This window comes from Haliotis asinina, chromosome 4 (assembly GCF_037392515.1).
Source record: "Haliotis asinina isolate JCU_RB_2024 chromosome 4, JCU_Hal_asi_v2, whole genome shotgun sequence".
Classification (NCBI taxonomy): domain Eukaryota; kingdom Metazoa; phylum Mollusca; class Gastropoda; order Lepetellida; family Haliotidae; genus Haliotis; species Haliotis asinina.
In genome coordinates this window covers 58587743-58606617 of record NC_090283.1, presented here as the reverse complement: position 1 = coordinate 58606617, position 18875 = coordinate 58587743, and the positions used below count along the sequence as shown (strand labels likewise).

At 39.7% G+C, this 18875-nt stretch overlaps 1 protein-coding gene across 21 annotated transcripts in view; it reads right to left on the bottom strand.

Moving 5' to 3' along the window:
- The window catches only part of LOC137281723 (zinc finger and SCAN domain-containing protein 26-like), an 88690-nt gene that overhangs the window by 49986 nt on the left and 19829 nt on the right, over nt 1-18875 (bottom strand). The window contains exon 3 of one of the 21 annotated variants that reach the window (XM_067813248.1): nt 2162-2547. The exons of 15 other annotated variants lie outside the window; for them this stretch is intronic. In XM_067813248.1, coding sequence (XP_067669349.1) covers nt 2195-2547 — 353 coding nt within the window. In that variant the 3' untranslated portion in view covers nt 2162-2194. 5 more of the 21 variants (XM_067813268.1, XM_067813262.1, XM_067813263.1 and 2 more) reach the window with 5 other exon arrangements.

Genomic DNA, 18875 nt, shown 5'->3' with positions numbered 1-18875 from the left:
TGTCAAAAACTGTCAAACATAGGAAATGACCAATAAAAGATTTTTAAAAAAAACCTCATCAGAACGGGTACCTGTATGTTACAGAAGATGTTACATTCCTTGTTTCTTTTGACAAAACTTGTACTGTTTTATCAAAAACTGTCAAACATAGGAAATGACCAATAAAAGAATTTAAAAAAAAAAACTCATCAGAACGGGTACCTGTATGTTACAGAAGATGTTACATTCCTTGTTTCTTTTGACAAAACTTGTACTGTTTTGTCAAAAACTATCAAACATAGGAAATGACCAATAAAAGAATTTAAAAAAAAAACTCATCAGAACGGGTACCTGTATGTTACAGAAGATGTTACATTCCTTGTTTCTTTTGACAAAACTTGTACTGTTTTGTCAAAAACTGTCAAACATAGGAAATGACCAATAAAAGAATTTTAAAAAAAACCCTCATCAGAACGGGTACCTGTATGTTACAGAAGATGTTACATTCCTTGTTTCTTTTGACAAAACTTGTACTGTTTTGTCAAAAACTGTCAAACATAGGAAATGACCAATAAAAGAATTTAAAAAAGAACAAACCAAGCTACTAATCTCTTTATGCAAGATATGAACGAACAACTGTAAATCTACCCCAAATCAAGCAGAGAAAAAATACTTCAAAATGAGAACAATATTGTTTTAATACCATAAGTTTACCTCCTTGAAGCAAGCCACAGAGGGATTTCTCATGATACATATTTAAGTACAGTGGAAGCTGTCTAAACCAGCACTCATTGAGACTAAAGATATAGTCTAGTTTAGACCAAGTCCCGGAGTGTAGAGCTGATGTTAAATGTACTAGTCACAGACAGGACTCAGATTTTATGCCAGTGTTGACAACTTGTTGGATTGGAAAGATGCCAGTTTTGACAGCTTATAAGATACTAAGAGCCTATTCTGACCAAGAATCCTCAACAGTTCTGTCACTGTCATGGCTGTCCCAATGCAAACAAGGGAAATGAAGCAAGCCGTGACAATGAAACATTTGCATTTCACCTGTTGGGACACATCTCCGTCTTGCACAGCCTTCCATGGAGTTAGGGCACCAATATAGGGATTCAAATCAAATCATCAAAATGACAAACATCTTGTCCCTCTTCTGCCTGATGATTTGATGACATGAATCTGAGGATATATCAGTTTGTCCTTAATCTTGAATAGTGAGAGCAGCTTGGAAACTACAGTTTGGGATTGACACAGAAAGGACAAATCTTCTTGTGTCGAATCAAACTAGGATTATGAAGGTAGACCTTGCCACAGACACATGTGAACTTCATCTTATTGTGGACAGAGGCTACATGGTTCCATCGGGCTCCTGTCCCAGCAAACACTTTGCCACACTCAGGACATCGACAACTTCCAGATCTCACTTCTAAAGATTGACCCTGCCAATCCTGAACACTGAGCTTGTCTACACCAATGCTTGATTGGCCTGGTCCTGCCAAAACTCCATAATAATAGCCTGAAAGAAACAAAAATACTGTCTTCTTGACAACTGGTAAGATCTTCTGAAATGCAGAAGGAAACCCACATCGTCTGCTGTAGTAAGTGGCATGATTTATGGGGTAACTGGACATGCAAATATTTTTCTGGGGAACGAGTGAAAAAACAAAGGTTCATGCGCTCATGCTTCATGCACACCAGAATTCTGAAAATCTCTCATGACAGTTGTCTTGTTACAACAGTCCACCTTCCAAGGGGCAAAACCCATGCTGCTCTTGTTTATATAATCCTTCCTTATTACATGGTTACAAAATTTGCTTTACAAAACACTGTAACTGTCAGCCCAAACTTCACATTCTTCAAAAGAAGTGAGTGACTGTGGCTTTAAGTCGCTTTCAACACTATTCCATCAACAACAATGCAGGGGACACCACAAATGAGCTTCACACACTGTACCAATGTTGCAAATCGAACCCGGGTCACTGGCAGGACAAACTGGCACCTTAACCACAAGACTACCTCACCATTCTTGGAGACAGAGATCACGTAAATTTGGTTTGGAGAAATCAAGAAGAACCGAACCACCTGCTGGCTTATATGTCATTTCAAATGTTGGACAAACAACATCTTGCCACCTTATGTCCAAAGGTAATTCACAAAGAACTGACATGCACATATATTCAGAGGAATCACTGACCCTAACTAAACAAATGTGTCAAATGCTGGATTTTGAAGTCTGTGCTGTCATGTAAGCAGCACATGATTTCTGATGTCGCAGCAGGTTGGGTTTATATGTATACTCTCTTCCACACACACACTTATATATAACTTTTCGATGTATGGCCATGATATGATAGCGCCTAGCTCCCGCAGTAGCACAGACTTTGATGCAATGAGGGCAGGGGTAACTGCCAGGTGAGTCTGGGGGTGCTCGGGTGGGGAACAGTGGACTTCTATGGGACATCAAGTTCGAGAACTGATTCTGATCGGTGGGAATGGCATGAAGATCTCCTCGGGGAAAGGGGTTAGGATCGTCAAATCCAAGAATGGTGTCACGAATAGGGTAATCTGAAACCAAACAAAAGTTTGCTCGAGTTTGGTTCGTTCAGCTCATCATCTTTACAATCACAATAATTCATGAATTCATGTTTCTGAGAACCAGAAACTGTTATTAAAAGAAATAGAATCAGAAAAAGACAACACCAAGAAACATAAAAACTATTAGCATCTTTCAGGATTGATTTGAATAAAAAAGCACCATCATAGTCAGACAGATTTTGTCTCCATAATCAGCCTAGAGTAGGGCTCCACTTCAGGAGATTAATGTTTTCTTACATGCAGCAAGAAACAGGGTCGGAAATGGCTAAAAAATCATGGATTTAACCTCAACGACACCCAAACAAGTTTGAAAACTTTTTCAATCATTTCTTTTAATCAATCAACTCATGGCAATATTCCAGCAATATCATCGGGGAGGGGGGGGGGGAAGAAGAAAAAAAAACACTTCACTGAGTGTAACCATGTGGGCAATCGAATTTTGGTCCTTGACATGATGAGCAACCGCTTGTTCCGATAAACTATCCCACGACCCCATGTCACAGAGAGGCTCACTTTATGCACCTTGAAAAGGAACCTCTACCAATCACAACTATCCACAACACACATTAACTATCCACTTGATGCAAACACTGGACACGTCTTTTTATGCCTTTTCAAATTATGGCTATACAGATAAATCTTCCCACAAACGCAAGTGTAGCTTTTCTTCTCATGAACTGCACCAACATGGTTCCATCGAGCACCATAGCTAGCAAATGATTTATCACAATGAGGGCAAGGATAGGTGCCAACAGCAGCTTCAGGGTGGGACACATTGTATGTATATGCTGAGGTATTCATGTCCACGCTTCGTCCCTGGACAGAGTCAAAGTGTCTAACAGGGTCAAAGCTGCGGTTCACATCTTGATAACCTGAAACCAATAAGAAAGATTTCTCCAATACAGACCAATATCATTGCAACAAAACCTACCAGACAACTTTCCACCCCCTGCATTGATAAAGCATACTTCCTATTACCCGAGTTAAATGATTTGGTACTTAATTTTCCATGAGTTGGAAAAATGGTATTTTATGGAAGTGAGTTCAGGATTCTTTTTATTACTCTCCAACATAAATTTCGAAAAATTGCAGCAAAATTTCCTACAGTGTGATGACTCTTGGCTTTCCACTAGTCAAACAAGGTCATGGGGCAAGGTCTTTTCGACAGCAGCAATTGCATTGTGACTTCGTAACTGTGAACCTTAAGACATGATATGAGTTACGGTATATCACTAGTGTAATACTGCCGTGAAAATATTACACTGCAGTATCTTCAATGGGTGAAAAAAAACCCCACACATATCCCAAATTGCAATTTTTTTCCTAAAGTGATAAATATGTTGGTTGTTTCATTTGGGGTTTATTATGCGGTTTAGTGAGTTGGGTTTTACACCCCTATTAGCAATATTCCAGCAACATGGCAGAAGACACCAGAAATGGGCCTCACACGCTAACATTTAGGGAATCAAACCTGGGGAATCAAACTGGAATCAGGCTGACGGATGAATAACTTAACTAGGCTATTCTATAGCATATTTCAGAAAAAGTGATCCTTGATGGAACAACTGTGCAGAATTCAGTGGAAACTTCCCATCCGTGGCAAATGTCATACTAAAGATGGGCTGATTTAATTGTGACTTTTCTACACAACAGAACAGATGCAAGTCTAAGACTTCACTACCACTGCAAGGAAATCTAAAACCTGATTTCTACAGTTTGGATGACATCAGTGATGCTTGATCACATTGGTCACAGTTAAGGTAATAAGGTAAGGTCCGAAGACTCAAGTCACTGAACATCTCACTTATGCTGTGTATCTGTCTGTGGCACATGGTTCAAAATGGGTCTGTTTTGAAATGGACGTAATGAAATGAATTCTACTGCTCGTACACACATTTATAACATGTTGCGTATTAGAAGCAATAATATGGCAGTGCCACTGTTCCAACAAGCAGATCCTATCCTAAGACAAATGTATGTAACGACTCTGATTACCCCAGTTTCAAATTATGACTTGATAGTTCCGATCTCTTTTCAATTCAGAGAAAAGTATGCAATCTTGTCAATTAATTATGAAGAGAAACTTCAGTTGTGAGATTGTGTGGAAACTGCAGCAATAAACAAGCTTCTATTGCCAGACCAATGTTATTTCGTGTTACAGATCCCCCGGTTGTTGTTTTTGTTTGTTTTTTAAGAATAAGGAAGGAAAGGGGGGAAAGGAAGAAAAAAAAATAAAACCCAAATATTTCAATTGGCCAAAAATGTAAACTTACAAGTAAACGTCATTTAGGCTGTTTTTCACCATCATAAACACTTCATAAATTCCCAAAAGAAAAATACTATTTGCATTAAGTGGAACCATTTCTTTGGTGATTTTATTTTGATATTGTTTCCCTCCTGCCTTCAGGATTTCTGAACACAAATATCTGTAAAACAGGATGAAAAAAATGGTCTGGACTAATATTCTTGTACTCAAATACTGTTCCTCATAAAAATATTGCAATATGTATCATTTGAAAAATTATTGCAGTATACTAGTATAAAGGTAATGAAAAAGTTTTGTGTCATCTCAAGAGGCAACAACAAATTGACTAATATTCCTTAACCAATCTCTCTGTTGTCTACAAATAATACAAACAGTGTACCAACAGAAGGTATGTCTCCAGCCTTTATTATAACTGAAATCACACAGCTTGAACATTCAAACAACATCAGCATTTTAAACACCTTGAATAGGAGTCACATGGTGCACCAATGTGAGGAATTGTACCCTGTTCTTTGATGTAATGAGTCCTGAACACACATTCCGTAAGCCCCACTGTCTGACTGTAAAAACTTGACCAGTCTTGTCACATCTAGTGAGAGATGTATGACAGTGTATCAGTCATGCTCAGTACATTGAGTAAGTTTACCGTAAGTGAGTGAGTGAGTTAAGTTTTATGCAGCACTCGCTGAGTGCAAATCCATCTCCACAATTGGGAACTGATGATATGTCAACCAAGTCAGTGAGTCTGACCACTCGATCCTGTGGACTACTTCTTACACCTAGCATGGGTTACTTAAGATCAATTGTAACCCTGAATAAGTGATTGAGTTAGGCATTATCCTCCTTTAAACTCTATCTAGGCAGAGGTAACAGGAATGGCTTCACACAATGTACCTAAGTGTGGATTCGAACCTGGATCATTGCATGACAAGCAAAAGCTTTCACCATGAGGCAATGCAACTGCCCCTTCGTGCACTAAAGTTCACAGTAATTTCTTCCATCGATACTGAACCAAACGCACAGCTGGGACTCTTTTCACAAAGCAACCATTACTAAGGTTAACCTAAACGCCCATTCTGTAACACTGCACTAAAGTTACTGTTAGCAACCTTCCAGCAAGATCACATTAGTGGACGCCGCAAGAAACAGGATTTCTGGAGAATCGAACCTGGGTCTTCCGAATGACAAACACTTTAGCCACCCAACACAATGGTGTGGGATAAGGCCGGGTGTATACCACCAGCCATAACCTCTACATCTGGCCTTGGAGTAGATATACAGAACAGGATTGTCTGTGATGAAGGAGACTCTGTCTGTAGCTATACACCTTCCCACACACGCAAGAGTAGGTCACTTGCTTGTGTTTTGCAGCAATATGGTGCCATCTAGCACCATGACTTGCAAACACTTTCTCACACTCAGAGCAGGGGAAACTTCCTTCTGGCTGGCCTGGGTTTTGTCTACTGTGTGAATAAAATGAGTACTGATCTTGTTTGGTAGAACCCTTGCGATGCGAGGGTATTGGGTACTGTGCAAGGACTTCATTGTAGCCACCAAAATCACCTGAAAGGACAAAGATTTTCTTTCATTTGTTTAATGCATATGTACTTATAGTGAGCGACAGTTTTACACTGTTGTTGGCAATATTCCAGCAATATCAAGGCAGTAACACCAGAAATGAGCTTCATGTATTGCACCCATGTGGGGAATCAAACCTGGGTCTCTGGGACGACGAGCGAACACCTTAACCACTAGGCTACCCCACCGCCCCGTATGTACGGTGTAGAGTGAAGTGTCTGGATGATAATGGAGTGATATTGTGAAAGAAATAAAATTTTTCTATCAAAATAGTAACATACATCACAAGAGATATTCCAAAATGTCAAGACACTGTCATACTTCCTCATAAAAAAGTATACCACACAAGAACCAACACAAAACAAGAGTCAGAGAGTTGAGAATTAAACCGTTATTAAACCGCTCTTATAACCGAAATGTGCTTCTCCATGAAGAGAATCGAAACCATGTCTTTGGCGTGACCCCACTGCCAAAGACAAACGAAGATAACATCCAGAAAATATAGCATTTCTTGGTAAAAATTACCTTTGGTTATTCCCCAAACACTTTGGACTAAGACTCAAGGTACTGGGTACAAAATTTGCGATGATGCAGTAAATTCTGCCTGTACGTGTACACCTTCCCACAGACACACGTGTAGGTGACCTTCTTATGTTTTGCGGCAATGTGATGCCATCTTGCCCCGTGACTAGAAAAGACTTTGTTACACTCTTGACAAGGAAAGCCTCCCTGTCCATGTCCACCACTAGCTTGTGATCGACCTATGTTCCTATCTGGGTACATGTCTGAAAACTGATCTCGCTGTGCGGGAAGGTTGAAATTTCTGTGTTGCTCAAATTGATTGGGATCTAGGTAGCTGCCCAAACCATCTGAAAGGACAAAGAGAAATGTTCTCATTCCACTGTGGTTATCAAATACTAGTTTCCTCACAAAGAACAATACTGAATGCTCAGAGATATGACATGCACAACTTGATGCTGTGCAGGTTGTGTGTTTAAGTTTGGATTTGGGTGGAAATAGGCAAAGGTGTGAAGTGTTTGTTTATTACAGAATCAGCTTTAAATATAATGGGGAAATCAAACCCCTGCAGGATTTAGCTAAGAGCATGCAGTGTTTCTTGAAGTGAAGAATGAATGTGACTCTTGTCAAAAATGCATTCACTAAATATTTTGGGGACATCTAGTGCATGCTACTAGAAAGAAGATCTGTCAAGGAGACCCCTTTATTCCACCTGCTGTACATGATACATAAATCAGGTAAGTGAAAATCTAGAGGTTCAACCCTATACTAAAATCTAATTTCATTATATATGTACTTAAAGTGTGCTTTTTTATATAAGTGTGCTTTTTTATATATTAGGTCATCTCCTGTTTTCCAAGAATAACCGCACTTGAGTTGTTTTTTTTTTTTGAGGGACAGGTTTTACTTTTCGCTAGAAAGACCTCTTCCCACGTTTCACTTTTCCATGAACACAGGTGATGAGTGAACACTTTAACCGCTAGGCTACCCCACTGCCCTTAATGTTCAGAACTTATGTAACTGCCACCATAATAATTTTGTCGTACATTCACATGCTACTGTTCAGCCTCGTCTAGTGTGACTGCCTTCAAGGTCAAGCCAGTGACGTCAATACAAGTCAGCCATATGTGTGAGGAAAGACTGAAGTGATGTTCGTCTGTCACAATAACTACTTCAGCGATACCACGACAATGGATGGATGCTGGCAAACAAAGAACCAAGTGAGTGGCTATGGTGTTACTTCATATTTAGCAACATTCTAGAAATATCACGATGGGGGACACCAGAAATGGGCTTCACGCACTGCACCCATGTGGGGAATTGAACACAGGTCTCCTGCATAACAGGTAAATGCCTTAACCACTAGGGTACCCCACTGGGAAACCACCCACCTAACCAACTTCCCACCCACCAATGCACGCACGGATATAGTGAACCAGATAAATGGTGTCCCTTCATAAAACAGACAGACAGACAGACAGACACACAAAAGAGATAACAACTTTGTCTCCATCTGGGCTCTTAAGAATCTCTTGACAAATTCAAATAATGAATCCAAAAACATTTAACATCCTTATTCCATTATGGAAAAGATAGAGAAATAACATACAAAGGTATTGTTTATATTTTATTAGTAAACAAATATCAGACTTACTACAAAAATCAACATGAACTCTGCTGATTAAATGTGTTTGAGCCCCAGCTCTTTCAACGACAGAAACTCTGTATTTACAGATCATATGTTGGCATGACTCTATGCTTTCCAATATCTGTAGTTTTAAAGAAACAACACAAAATTGGACTCTCACACAGCACGACATTTAGACGTCATTCACCAACACAAGGGACAATGGAAATGGTGGTAAAAGACACATCTGACAGCTGAGCACTGCATGACATGAGAACTAATCAAGGTTCACTTCAAGAATCCAAGATTTAATAGTGGTTGACAGTCTTACACTAACCCATGTCTGTACTGGAAAGAAACTTTGCTTCTGGAAAAGGTATAACAGGGACAGAGCCCAGGGCCCCGTTTCACAAAACTCTCGTAAGCCTAAGATCTCGTAACTTTTCTCGTAGCATCCGTAGCTCCTGTGTTACAGTATAGGAGGTACATTGGCTACGAGAAAAATTACGAGATCTTAGGCTACAAGAGTTTTGTGAAACGGGGCCCAGGATTGCTAACTCTTCACAAAAGAATAATGTAATATAAACCTTCTGCAACAAGCTGTGACATGTGATATGATAACAGAAGTAACAATGGATTTGACCAGTGTTTCCCATCTGTACACTGAATGATATCAAAGTTAACTACAAGCATCCAGTGTTATAATAGTAGTTATACAGCCCATGTACATACAGAGAAAGCTGACTGAACGACGACGTGTTTGGACGACGTGCCGAATTGCAGGGCTGATACAACTAGAGAGACCAGTTTTGTCATTCTCATTTACAAAGCATAACTATCACTTTGTTCTCGATTACTGCACACACGGACAATAAATGACTAAGATTTGAGAGCTCATACTCACAAATTACATGTGTAACTATATCCATACTTAACTAGGATTAATTATCGTCTGCAACTATATAGTTTCAATGCAGGATTTATTGGTGACAACAGACATCCAGCTGACCTCTTGCCACACACCAGATCAAACAGTGTTGATATCTGTATAAACACACAATCTGGCAGCTTATTTCATGCTAAGCTCTGAAATAGACAGCTGATGGATTGCAGAGCTTATAAATGATGATACAATCATTAGCCATGGAGGAAACTCTATGCCAGTGTCGGCAACTTGCCAGATTGGATTGCTGCAAGTTTTGACAGCTTTCACTGTAAAAGAAACTATCCTTCTTGGAAAGAACACTGACTATTCACAGTTCAGGATTGTCAGTTCTTGGTAAAGGAATGTGTTTAGTATTTATCGAATGGAACAAGCTGCAAGTCCTTATCTATCATTATACCATAGTGACACCACACACAAGATCGTCATATGAACTAAAGCTGAAAGAAACCAACACAAAAACTGAAAGAAACTAACATCAGTCCATGTCTTGATCAGCTCTCCGTTCAACAAAACTGCACATTACTCTGAAAAGACATTCTCAATATATCTTCAGAGAACTAGTCCTTTTTCTAGGCATTTTGGCCATGTTTCCAGACATCCAGACACGTTTTCTGATGAGATGAAAGATGGTGTTTATAGCTGAATTCCTTACCACAAACACAAGGATAGATAACCTTCTTATGTATAGCTGATATGTGGTTGTACCTGGACCCATGACTGGCAAATACTTTATGACAATGAAAACATGGAAAAGACTTGACAGCACCTTCAACCCTCGGCTTAACATAAATCTGAGCAAACCCGCTAACACTGTCTCGATGAAAGATGTTCAAATCACCAGGTTCACCACTGCCACCGATACTATCTGAAAACACAAAGAAAACCCTGTGCTTATTGAAATGAATGACACCAGTTTTGCTGACACATTAAGAAGTAGTCTGTCAGTACCCACATGTGGGCTAACTGGACATAACCTGAGTTCCTGCTGCTGTGCATGGAGTGAGTGAGTAATTTTACGTCACTTTTAGCAATATTCCTGCAATATCTTGGCAGGGGGCATCTATTCCATTAGGCCACCTCCGATCCCTTGTACGAACGAAGAACTGATTAGTTATTATATGACTTCACACACTGAGCCCACGTGGGAAATCAAACCCCGGTCTTTCTCATGATAAGAATACATTTCAACCATTTGCTGATCCCACTGAAGCAAGAATGCTAGAAGTTGAGTAGGTTTGAATAGATTTGATTACATTTTGAGTAGACTTGAGTAGACCTGTATGCCTTGCAGACAGCCTAAACATAATACCTTTCGTACAGCCTAAGATTTAGCTTCTAAAATGAGAACATTGATGGATATGTTTGATTGATTTTTTTGTTTTTCTTTCAATATTTCAAGATCAGAGAAGTATTTAGAGTGAGTAGGGTTTTATACCACATTTTAGCAAGATTCCAGCAATATTGACACATTGTACAGATGTGGGGAATTGAACCCGGACCTTCAGCATGACGAATGAACACTTTAACCACTAGGCTAACCAACTGCTCCTCTATTTCAAGACATGGGATTAACAATTACCATAGGGCTATGATTCCTTTGCCACAAAGTGAGTGAGTGAGTGAGTGAGTGAGTGAGTGAGTGAGTGAGCGAGCATGATTGGTTTACTCCACTTTTCGCAATATTCCATGGCAAGGGACGAGAGGACCAGATTTCAGAGTGAGGGGCAGTCAGATTCACCATTAGGCTACGTCCCATCCCTTGTACAACTGAGACCTGTCCTCATTTACATAAAGCGATCTTAGGGCTACAGTTTAATATAGTCGTAACGCTCAAATCACTTTGTGCAAGAGGGCCCTGATCAGTTATACGACATAGTTTTATGTGAGCTTTCAGTCACAATACCGTAGTCTGTATATTGAAATAATTCTGGCGTGAGTTCGGATAGGCAATATTGAAACCATACAATCAAAACTCATTCCATGTCCATATCATGTCAATGTGTGAGTGAGTGAGTGTCATTTCAGCAATACCTTGGCATGTCTTATGAATGTTGGTGCAAAGTGAAGGATTTCAGGGCTGTCAATGTCAACCTAGGAGCAATGGTTACAAGACCAACGGATTTCTTGTCTGACAATTCAGAATGTAAATCATGCACTTTTTTGTCGCATAGTTCAAGAATTTGTATATTGCAAGGCAAATTACAAAATTCACCAAGCAGTATTCACCTGGGGTGTGTGAAGGATAATCAAACTTGCAATCCAGCAATTAATATTTTTTCACATCCATATTCAACAAGTGTGAAAAACAGAGAAATAACAAACCAGTCATAGTTCATATTTTATTTGTAAACAAATAGGAGACATACTACAAAAATCAACATGAACTCTGCTGATCAAATGTGTTTGAGCATCAGCTCTTTCACCAACAGAAACTCTGTATTTACAGATCATTTGCAATACTGCCTGCGATATATCTTTAGTACCAAAGAAACAATACAAAATTGGATTCTCACAAACATCTTTAGACATCTTTCATCAACACAAGAAACAATGCAAATGTGTGGAAAATGACAGATGTTTGACACTTGTACTGAGAGAATGACATGGCATAAATCAAGGTTCCCTGCAAGAATCCATGTTTTAATGGTAGGGGTCAATCTTACACAACGCCCAAATCATATGTGAAACTTTGTTTCCTCCAGGAAAAGGACAAACTGTGACTATTCCCAGTCCAGAATTGTCAGATCTCAAGAAAAGAATGTGCCTCATTTATGAGCTGTAACAAGCCATGACATGATAAAGGCTTCATAATTCATTCAAAAAATGATTTCAACCAACTAAAACTGTGCTGCACCAAGCTCTCGAGATCACCATGAACTAAAATCAAAAGAAATTAACTGTGTTCAAAATCTGATTATCGTTCTCTGTAACAAACAAAACATGGTCTTTTTCCGAAAATCAACGACTATTTACCAAGGTAACTCTTCATGAGGAAGGACCCATCTTTAATACTTTGGGCAATCCAGACATGTTTTCTGATGAGATAAAAGATGGTGTTTATAGCTAAATTCTTTCCCACAAACACATGGGTGGGTCACGTTCTTGTGCTTTGCAGCAATGTGATTCCATCGAGATCCATGACTTGCAAATACTTTTCCACATTCACAACAAGGAAAAGATTTTGCAGAACCTGCTAACCTTGGCCTAACATATATCTGAGCAAACTCGCTAACATGTTCGGGATGAAAGATGTTCAAATCACCAGCTTCACCACTGCCACCGAAACTATCTGAAATCACAAAGAAAATCCTGTTCTTATTCAAATGAAGATACCAGTTTGGCTGATACACAAACCAGAAGCTTACAAGTGGGGTAAGTCAGGAGTTGTGATTTGGACAAAACAGTAAAATTAACAGAGGTGGGATAGAAAATGGACACCAAACCCTGTGATGACAAATGAATAGGCTGAACCAAAACTTGTAATGACAAATGAACAGATGGCACAATCTAACTGGATGAAACGGTACAGCATCAAGAACACAGGCTTCGCAAAGGAAACTGGCCCCCTGACCAAGAAGAAACTATCCAATGACACCCTCTACCCAGAACCAGACCACTAAGTTTTTGGAAGGTCCAGACATGTTTTCTGATGAGATAAAAGATGGTGTTTATAGCTGAATTCTTTGCCACAAACACATGGATAGATCACGTTCTTGTGCTTTGCAGCTATGTGGTTATATCTGGACCCGCGACTTGCAAACACCTTATCACACTCGAAACATGGAAAAGACTTGACAGCACCTACAACCATTGGCCTAACATAGAACTGAGCAAACCCTCTAACACGGTCACGATGAAAGATGTTCAAATCACCAGCTTCACCACTGCCACCGAAACTATCTGAAAACACAAAGAAAACCCTGTGCTTATTCAAATGAATGACATGTGTTTTGAAAATAGACTATACAGACGCAAGCAAGTTTGATGAGTCAGTATTTGATTTGGACTAACAAATGAACGCAGATGGGAAAAAAGATGGAATCCATATTTTCATGATATGCAATCGACTGAGCCCTAACACTTCAGGAACCTGCAAAAAGATGACTGGCCAAACAAATTCCTATTTAGTTTGTCCCCGAGAAATACAGCAAGTACGCTGATGAAACAAGAGCCCGTGTTTGTAGCTGTAGGACTTTCCACACACACATTCAAATGTTATCTTCTTATGAATTGCAGTAACATGATGCCAACGTGATCCTTTATTAGCAAACACTTTGTCACACTGTGAACAGGGAAAGAGTTTGGAAGGTGATTTGGAACTAGTATGAAAATTCCTATTCCCAAAATTGGCTAACTGTATGTTCGGCATATGATGGGCCTCTTGCCAAAATGTGTTCAAGTCCACGACATCACAGCCATCATATTTCCCTGAAAACATAAAGAAAACTTTGTTCTAGTTCATCAGACCAAGCGATGCAGATGTCTCGATCAGTTCCATTACTACTGAGGTTGAGCTGTTGGGATGTGTGTGGATGAAACAATGTTCCGTTCATTAGGCTTCTACATCTAAAGTCACAAAAATCTTTTCCAGTAAAGTGAGCAAGTTCTGCTTTCATAACAAGACCTATGGTGAGCCAGTAAAATCTGGCTTGTAGCTAAGTGACATTCCACAGACCCAATTAAGTAGAATCTTTTTAATGATTTGTTATGATTTGATGCCATTGTGGACACTTATCTCTGTGAACATGGAAAGAGTTTGGAAGGTGATTTGAAATCAATTAGATTTTGGAAGTAAAATTTCAAATCATTATGTAACTTAAAGTTTGACCAAGATGGACCTCCTGCCAAAATGAACATAAACCTCTGGTATCAGATATATATTTCCCTGACAACATAAAGAACACTTTCCAGGTTCACCAAGAGATGTAAACATCTTGAACAGATTGGACATTACTGAGGTAGAATGTAGAAAAGGTGTCTGAACACCCTGAACAAGGACAAAAGCTTCAGTCCCAAAAAACAACGAACAAAGGCAGATCTAAGAGTGAACATGAACACCATCAGTTCAGTTTTGTTCATTCAAGTCAGTGTGAACACAAACATAATCAACAGTCTTACTGTGAATAAGCCACACATGGCTCATGAAACTAAAATCAGTTATCTCCCACAACAACAAAAATAACAAATAACAAACTCAAGAGTCTCTCTAAGACATCACACTGGGCTTGGAATTTTCAAACCAGAATTGTTTCTCCATCAATGATCTCAATAAGAGTATGCTACAACTTCACACAAGCAGAACAAGACCTTTGGTGGGACAGAAGATTGTGTTTATAGCTGTAGACCTTTCCACACAAGCATGTGAAGGTTATTTTCTTGTGGATTGCTGCAATGTGATGCCATCGAGAACCATGGTTATTGAAGACCTTAGTGCACTGTGAGCAGGGAAACTGTTTTGTCTCTGAAGGAGGAGCATTTGCCATCCTATTGGTAATAGGGAGTCTATGAGTGAACAGGTTGAGAAGCTGACCGCGTCCTTTTACGAATTGCTGACCTTGCTGAAAGGTCGTCATATCACCATGACAAAATCCTCCTGAAACAACAAAGAAGAGAGTGTTCTAGCGGAATCCACAAAACATTCTCTAACATTCCCATAAAATTGAAACATCTTGGTATCAAAACCTGAACTGGTGAATATCAAAGTAACTCTAGTAAAGACTGGCCACTCAGGATTAATGAGAACATCCCAGAATGAAGTTGTTTGAGGCATTCAAGATGCCATTGTCCAATATTCCTGACACAGAAGTCCTAGCATGGACAGTCCCATTATCACTGCTTGAAACACTGCACACAGGATCTTTGATGAGACAGCAAATTGTGTTTATAACTGTAAAACTTCCCACAAACACAAGAAAATGTGATTTTTTTATGAATTGCTGTGATGTGATGCCACCGGGACCCATAATTAGTGAACACCTTGTCACACTGCTGACATGGAAACAATTTGGCTGACCCTCTGGAGATTGCCTGAGAGCTGCCTGAACAAAATGGTTTATTTCTATACAAAGCTGAAAACTGAGCTTGTCCTGTAGGAATTGGATGAACTTGAACATCTTGAATGCCACTGACAGCAAAAGTTCCTGCAAGCACAAAGAAAACCTTGTTCTAGTCCAGCTTAACACACTTTGTACATCATCAAGACTTGCTACAAAGAACACAGGTCCTCTGATGGATTAAGAAGATTGCAACTATTACTGTAGCCATTTCCACAAACATGAGACATACATCATCAAGACTGGATACACTGGTTCTCTGATAGGTAAGGAGGTGTAATGATAACCTTTCCAACTCAAGACAGTACGCTACCAAGACATACTGCAAAGAACACAATATCTCTGATGGGTAAGAAGATTGTAGCAGGAGCTGTAACCCTTCCAACAAGCATCAGACATACATCATCACGATTTGCTGCAAAGAACACAGGTTCTCTGATGCGTCAGAAGATTGTAACGATAACTGTAAACTTTCCCACAAACACAAGAGTAGGTGACTTTCTTGTGAATGGCAGAAATGTGATGCCACCGGGAGCCATAGTTAGCAAAGACCTTGTCACATTGTGGACATGGGTACTGCTTCAAGGCGGTACTGCCTCCAACTGATCTGGCACTGCTGTCACAAAATGGTCTACCACGGTAACAAAACTGATCCTGTCCAGGATGACGGAAATGACTCAAATGCCTAACTGCAGTATCCACAGCGTATTTTCCTGAAAGAATAAAGAAGACTTTGTTCTAGTCCAGTCGTTAAGTAATGGTTCACTTTACAATGGTAATAAACGAGGGCAAAAAAATTCACTTTTCAACTAAAAGTTTGGCAATGGCGCATTCATACACCTGACACAATGTAATGAGGTTGGTTTATCTCACCAAGACTAGTTTGGCTGCAAGTATTGGTGATGTTTGGAGTCTCATAATGTTTGTCACAGGACAGTTGACAAATTCTTTTGATAAGTGTGTTAGTCATAGAAACAGTGAACAGGATCTGTCATGACATTATAGTTTTGTTGAGTGCAGTACAAGTGAGTTAAAACTTATGCATGGGAGGCTTCAGGAATTGAAAAATAGAGAATAAGACCTTTGACGATGCTTGAGTGAAATGCTTTTAAATATAACATATTTAGCAACGATCATCTTGGGGCACTAACAAACTGCTCGCAGGAACCCTTCAGACACTTGATCCAAACGTTTTATCGCACTACATGAACAGGACATTCTTCAGGAGTTAATGCACTGTGGACAAGATCTCTGATGGAACTGCATACTGTGCTTATAATGATAGATCTTCCCACACACACACTGGTGGGTCACCTTCCGATGGATAGCAGTGACATGATGCCACCTTGCGCCATAACTTGCAAATGATTTATCACATTCAGGACAAGGAAACTGTCTGGCCCCAACTCCTGAATGTCTGGTGGTTGAATGTTGCAATTCAAGCCTAAAGACTGGGTTCCTTGTTTCATGATCAGCCCCAGTGGCTGGCATATTGTGGTAAATGCTCTGTGACTGCAGCTGAATGCGAGATATTCTCACAGAATTGTCATCAAAGCCACCACAATTTCCTGAAATCACAAAAAGAAACACTCTAATCTCCAGCGACATTGTTCTTGTTTAAGCCTCACAATCCAAGCAGAAATAACCAAAGGAAAATCACCACCTGGTTATTTCACAAAACGATAGGCTGGTGTTTATGTCACAGGCCATATTTGACTTAAAGAATGGAGGGGTAACCTAATGGTTAAAGTGTCAGCTTGTCACGCTGAAGGCATGGGTTCGATTCCAAAGATGGTACAAAATGTGAAGCCAATTTTTGGTGTACCTGACGTTATATTAGGAATATTCAACCACACTCGCTTGATATACGATTCAAGAAACTAGCATGTGTTTACGGTTTCACACACTGAACACAATTTCTCTGGTGAGTCAGTAGATTGTATCGATAGCTGTACACCTTTCCACAGACACATCTGTGAGTGACTTTCTTATGTATGGCAGCCACATGATGCCATCTGGTCCCAGGACTAGCAAAAACCTTCTCACAATGCTGACACGGATACTGTTTAGTCAAAGATCCAGGATTAGCTTGGCACCGAGTAAATGGTCTAAAGTTAGATAAGTGATCCCTTCCAGGCAGCACCTGATGGACCTGATGCCCAGACCTGCTCATAGAACTGATGCCATAACCTCCTGAAAGGACAAAGAAAACTGTTCTTAGAGAGATGTTTCATGAGACACAGATCAATCTCCTTCAGTACCTAATCTTAAGTATGTTCACAGTATAAATAAGTTCGTGTTTGGAGAATAATGGATCATGTTTTTCAAGCTGACTCCTATTTTCAACACCCTTTCCACCTTCATCCTTATTTCATATTGCTTAAACTTGAGAACTGTCCTCACAACCACATTCTATTAACAATCAAACACTTGAAAGTTCAACAACCAGAATGACATAATAGTGTGTCATTCAAAGAAGTTTCCTTTCCACACTAACCTGTATCTTAAAAACCAAACAAACAGTAGATTTTTCTATACTGAAGGTTCAGATGTCCCAAAACACCATCCAATATTAAAAATACTTGAGGTGCTACTTTGAGTGCCATAGTGAACATGACTTCTGATGATAAACGAGATTGTGTCTGTATCTGTATGTCTTCCCACAAACACACGGAAATGTGACTTTCTTGTGTACTGCTGTCACATGGTGCCACCTGGCCCCATAACTGGCAAACACCTTTGTACACTCGGGACAAGGAAAATGTTTTCCTGGCGAATCTATAGCCCCTACACTGGGTACAGTGAACCGAGTCATTTTTCTACCAAAGATGTTGGGGAACACGTTCTGGCCGAGAGGAAAATGTTGGACTTGTGATGAGTAATCCATCAAATGACCCTTTTCATTCCTGCGTGTTAAACGTCCTGAAAACACAAAGAAAGTCCACTTTTGATTGGTGGAGGAAATGGATGGATGGAATATGGAACGTAGAAGCTACTCCTTCATGCAATACAAGAGGAACATGATTTCTGGTGGACCACTAAGTTATGTTTGTAACTGTAGGTCTTTCCACATGCACATGCAAATGTCATCTTTTTATGTATGGCAGTAATATGTCGCCACCGTGACCCGTAGCTGGTGAACTCTTTGGTACAATATGCACAAGGATAATTCTTTTGTGGAAGTCCTGGTTTAATTTCACTAAGAGTTCTATCCAAAAACAAGCTGCTTATGTGCCCTTGTCCTGAAATCTGATGTAATTTGAAGTCCCTTAAAGCACCAAGTTGATTGTTACCGGCAAAAACCCCTGA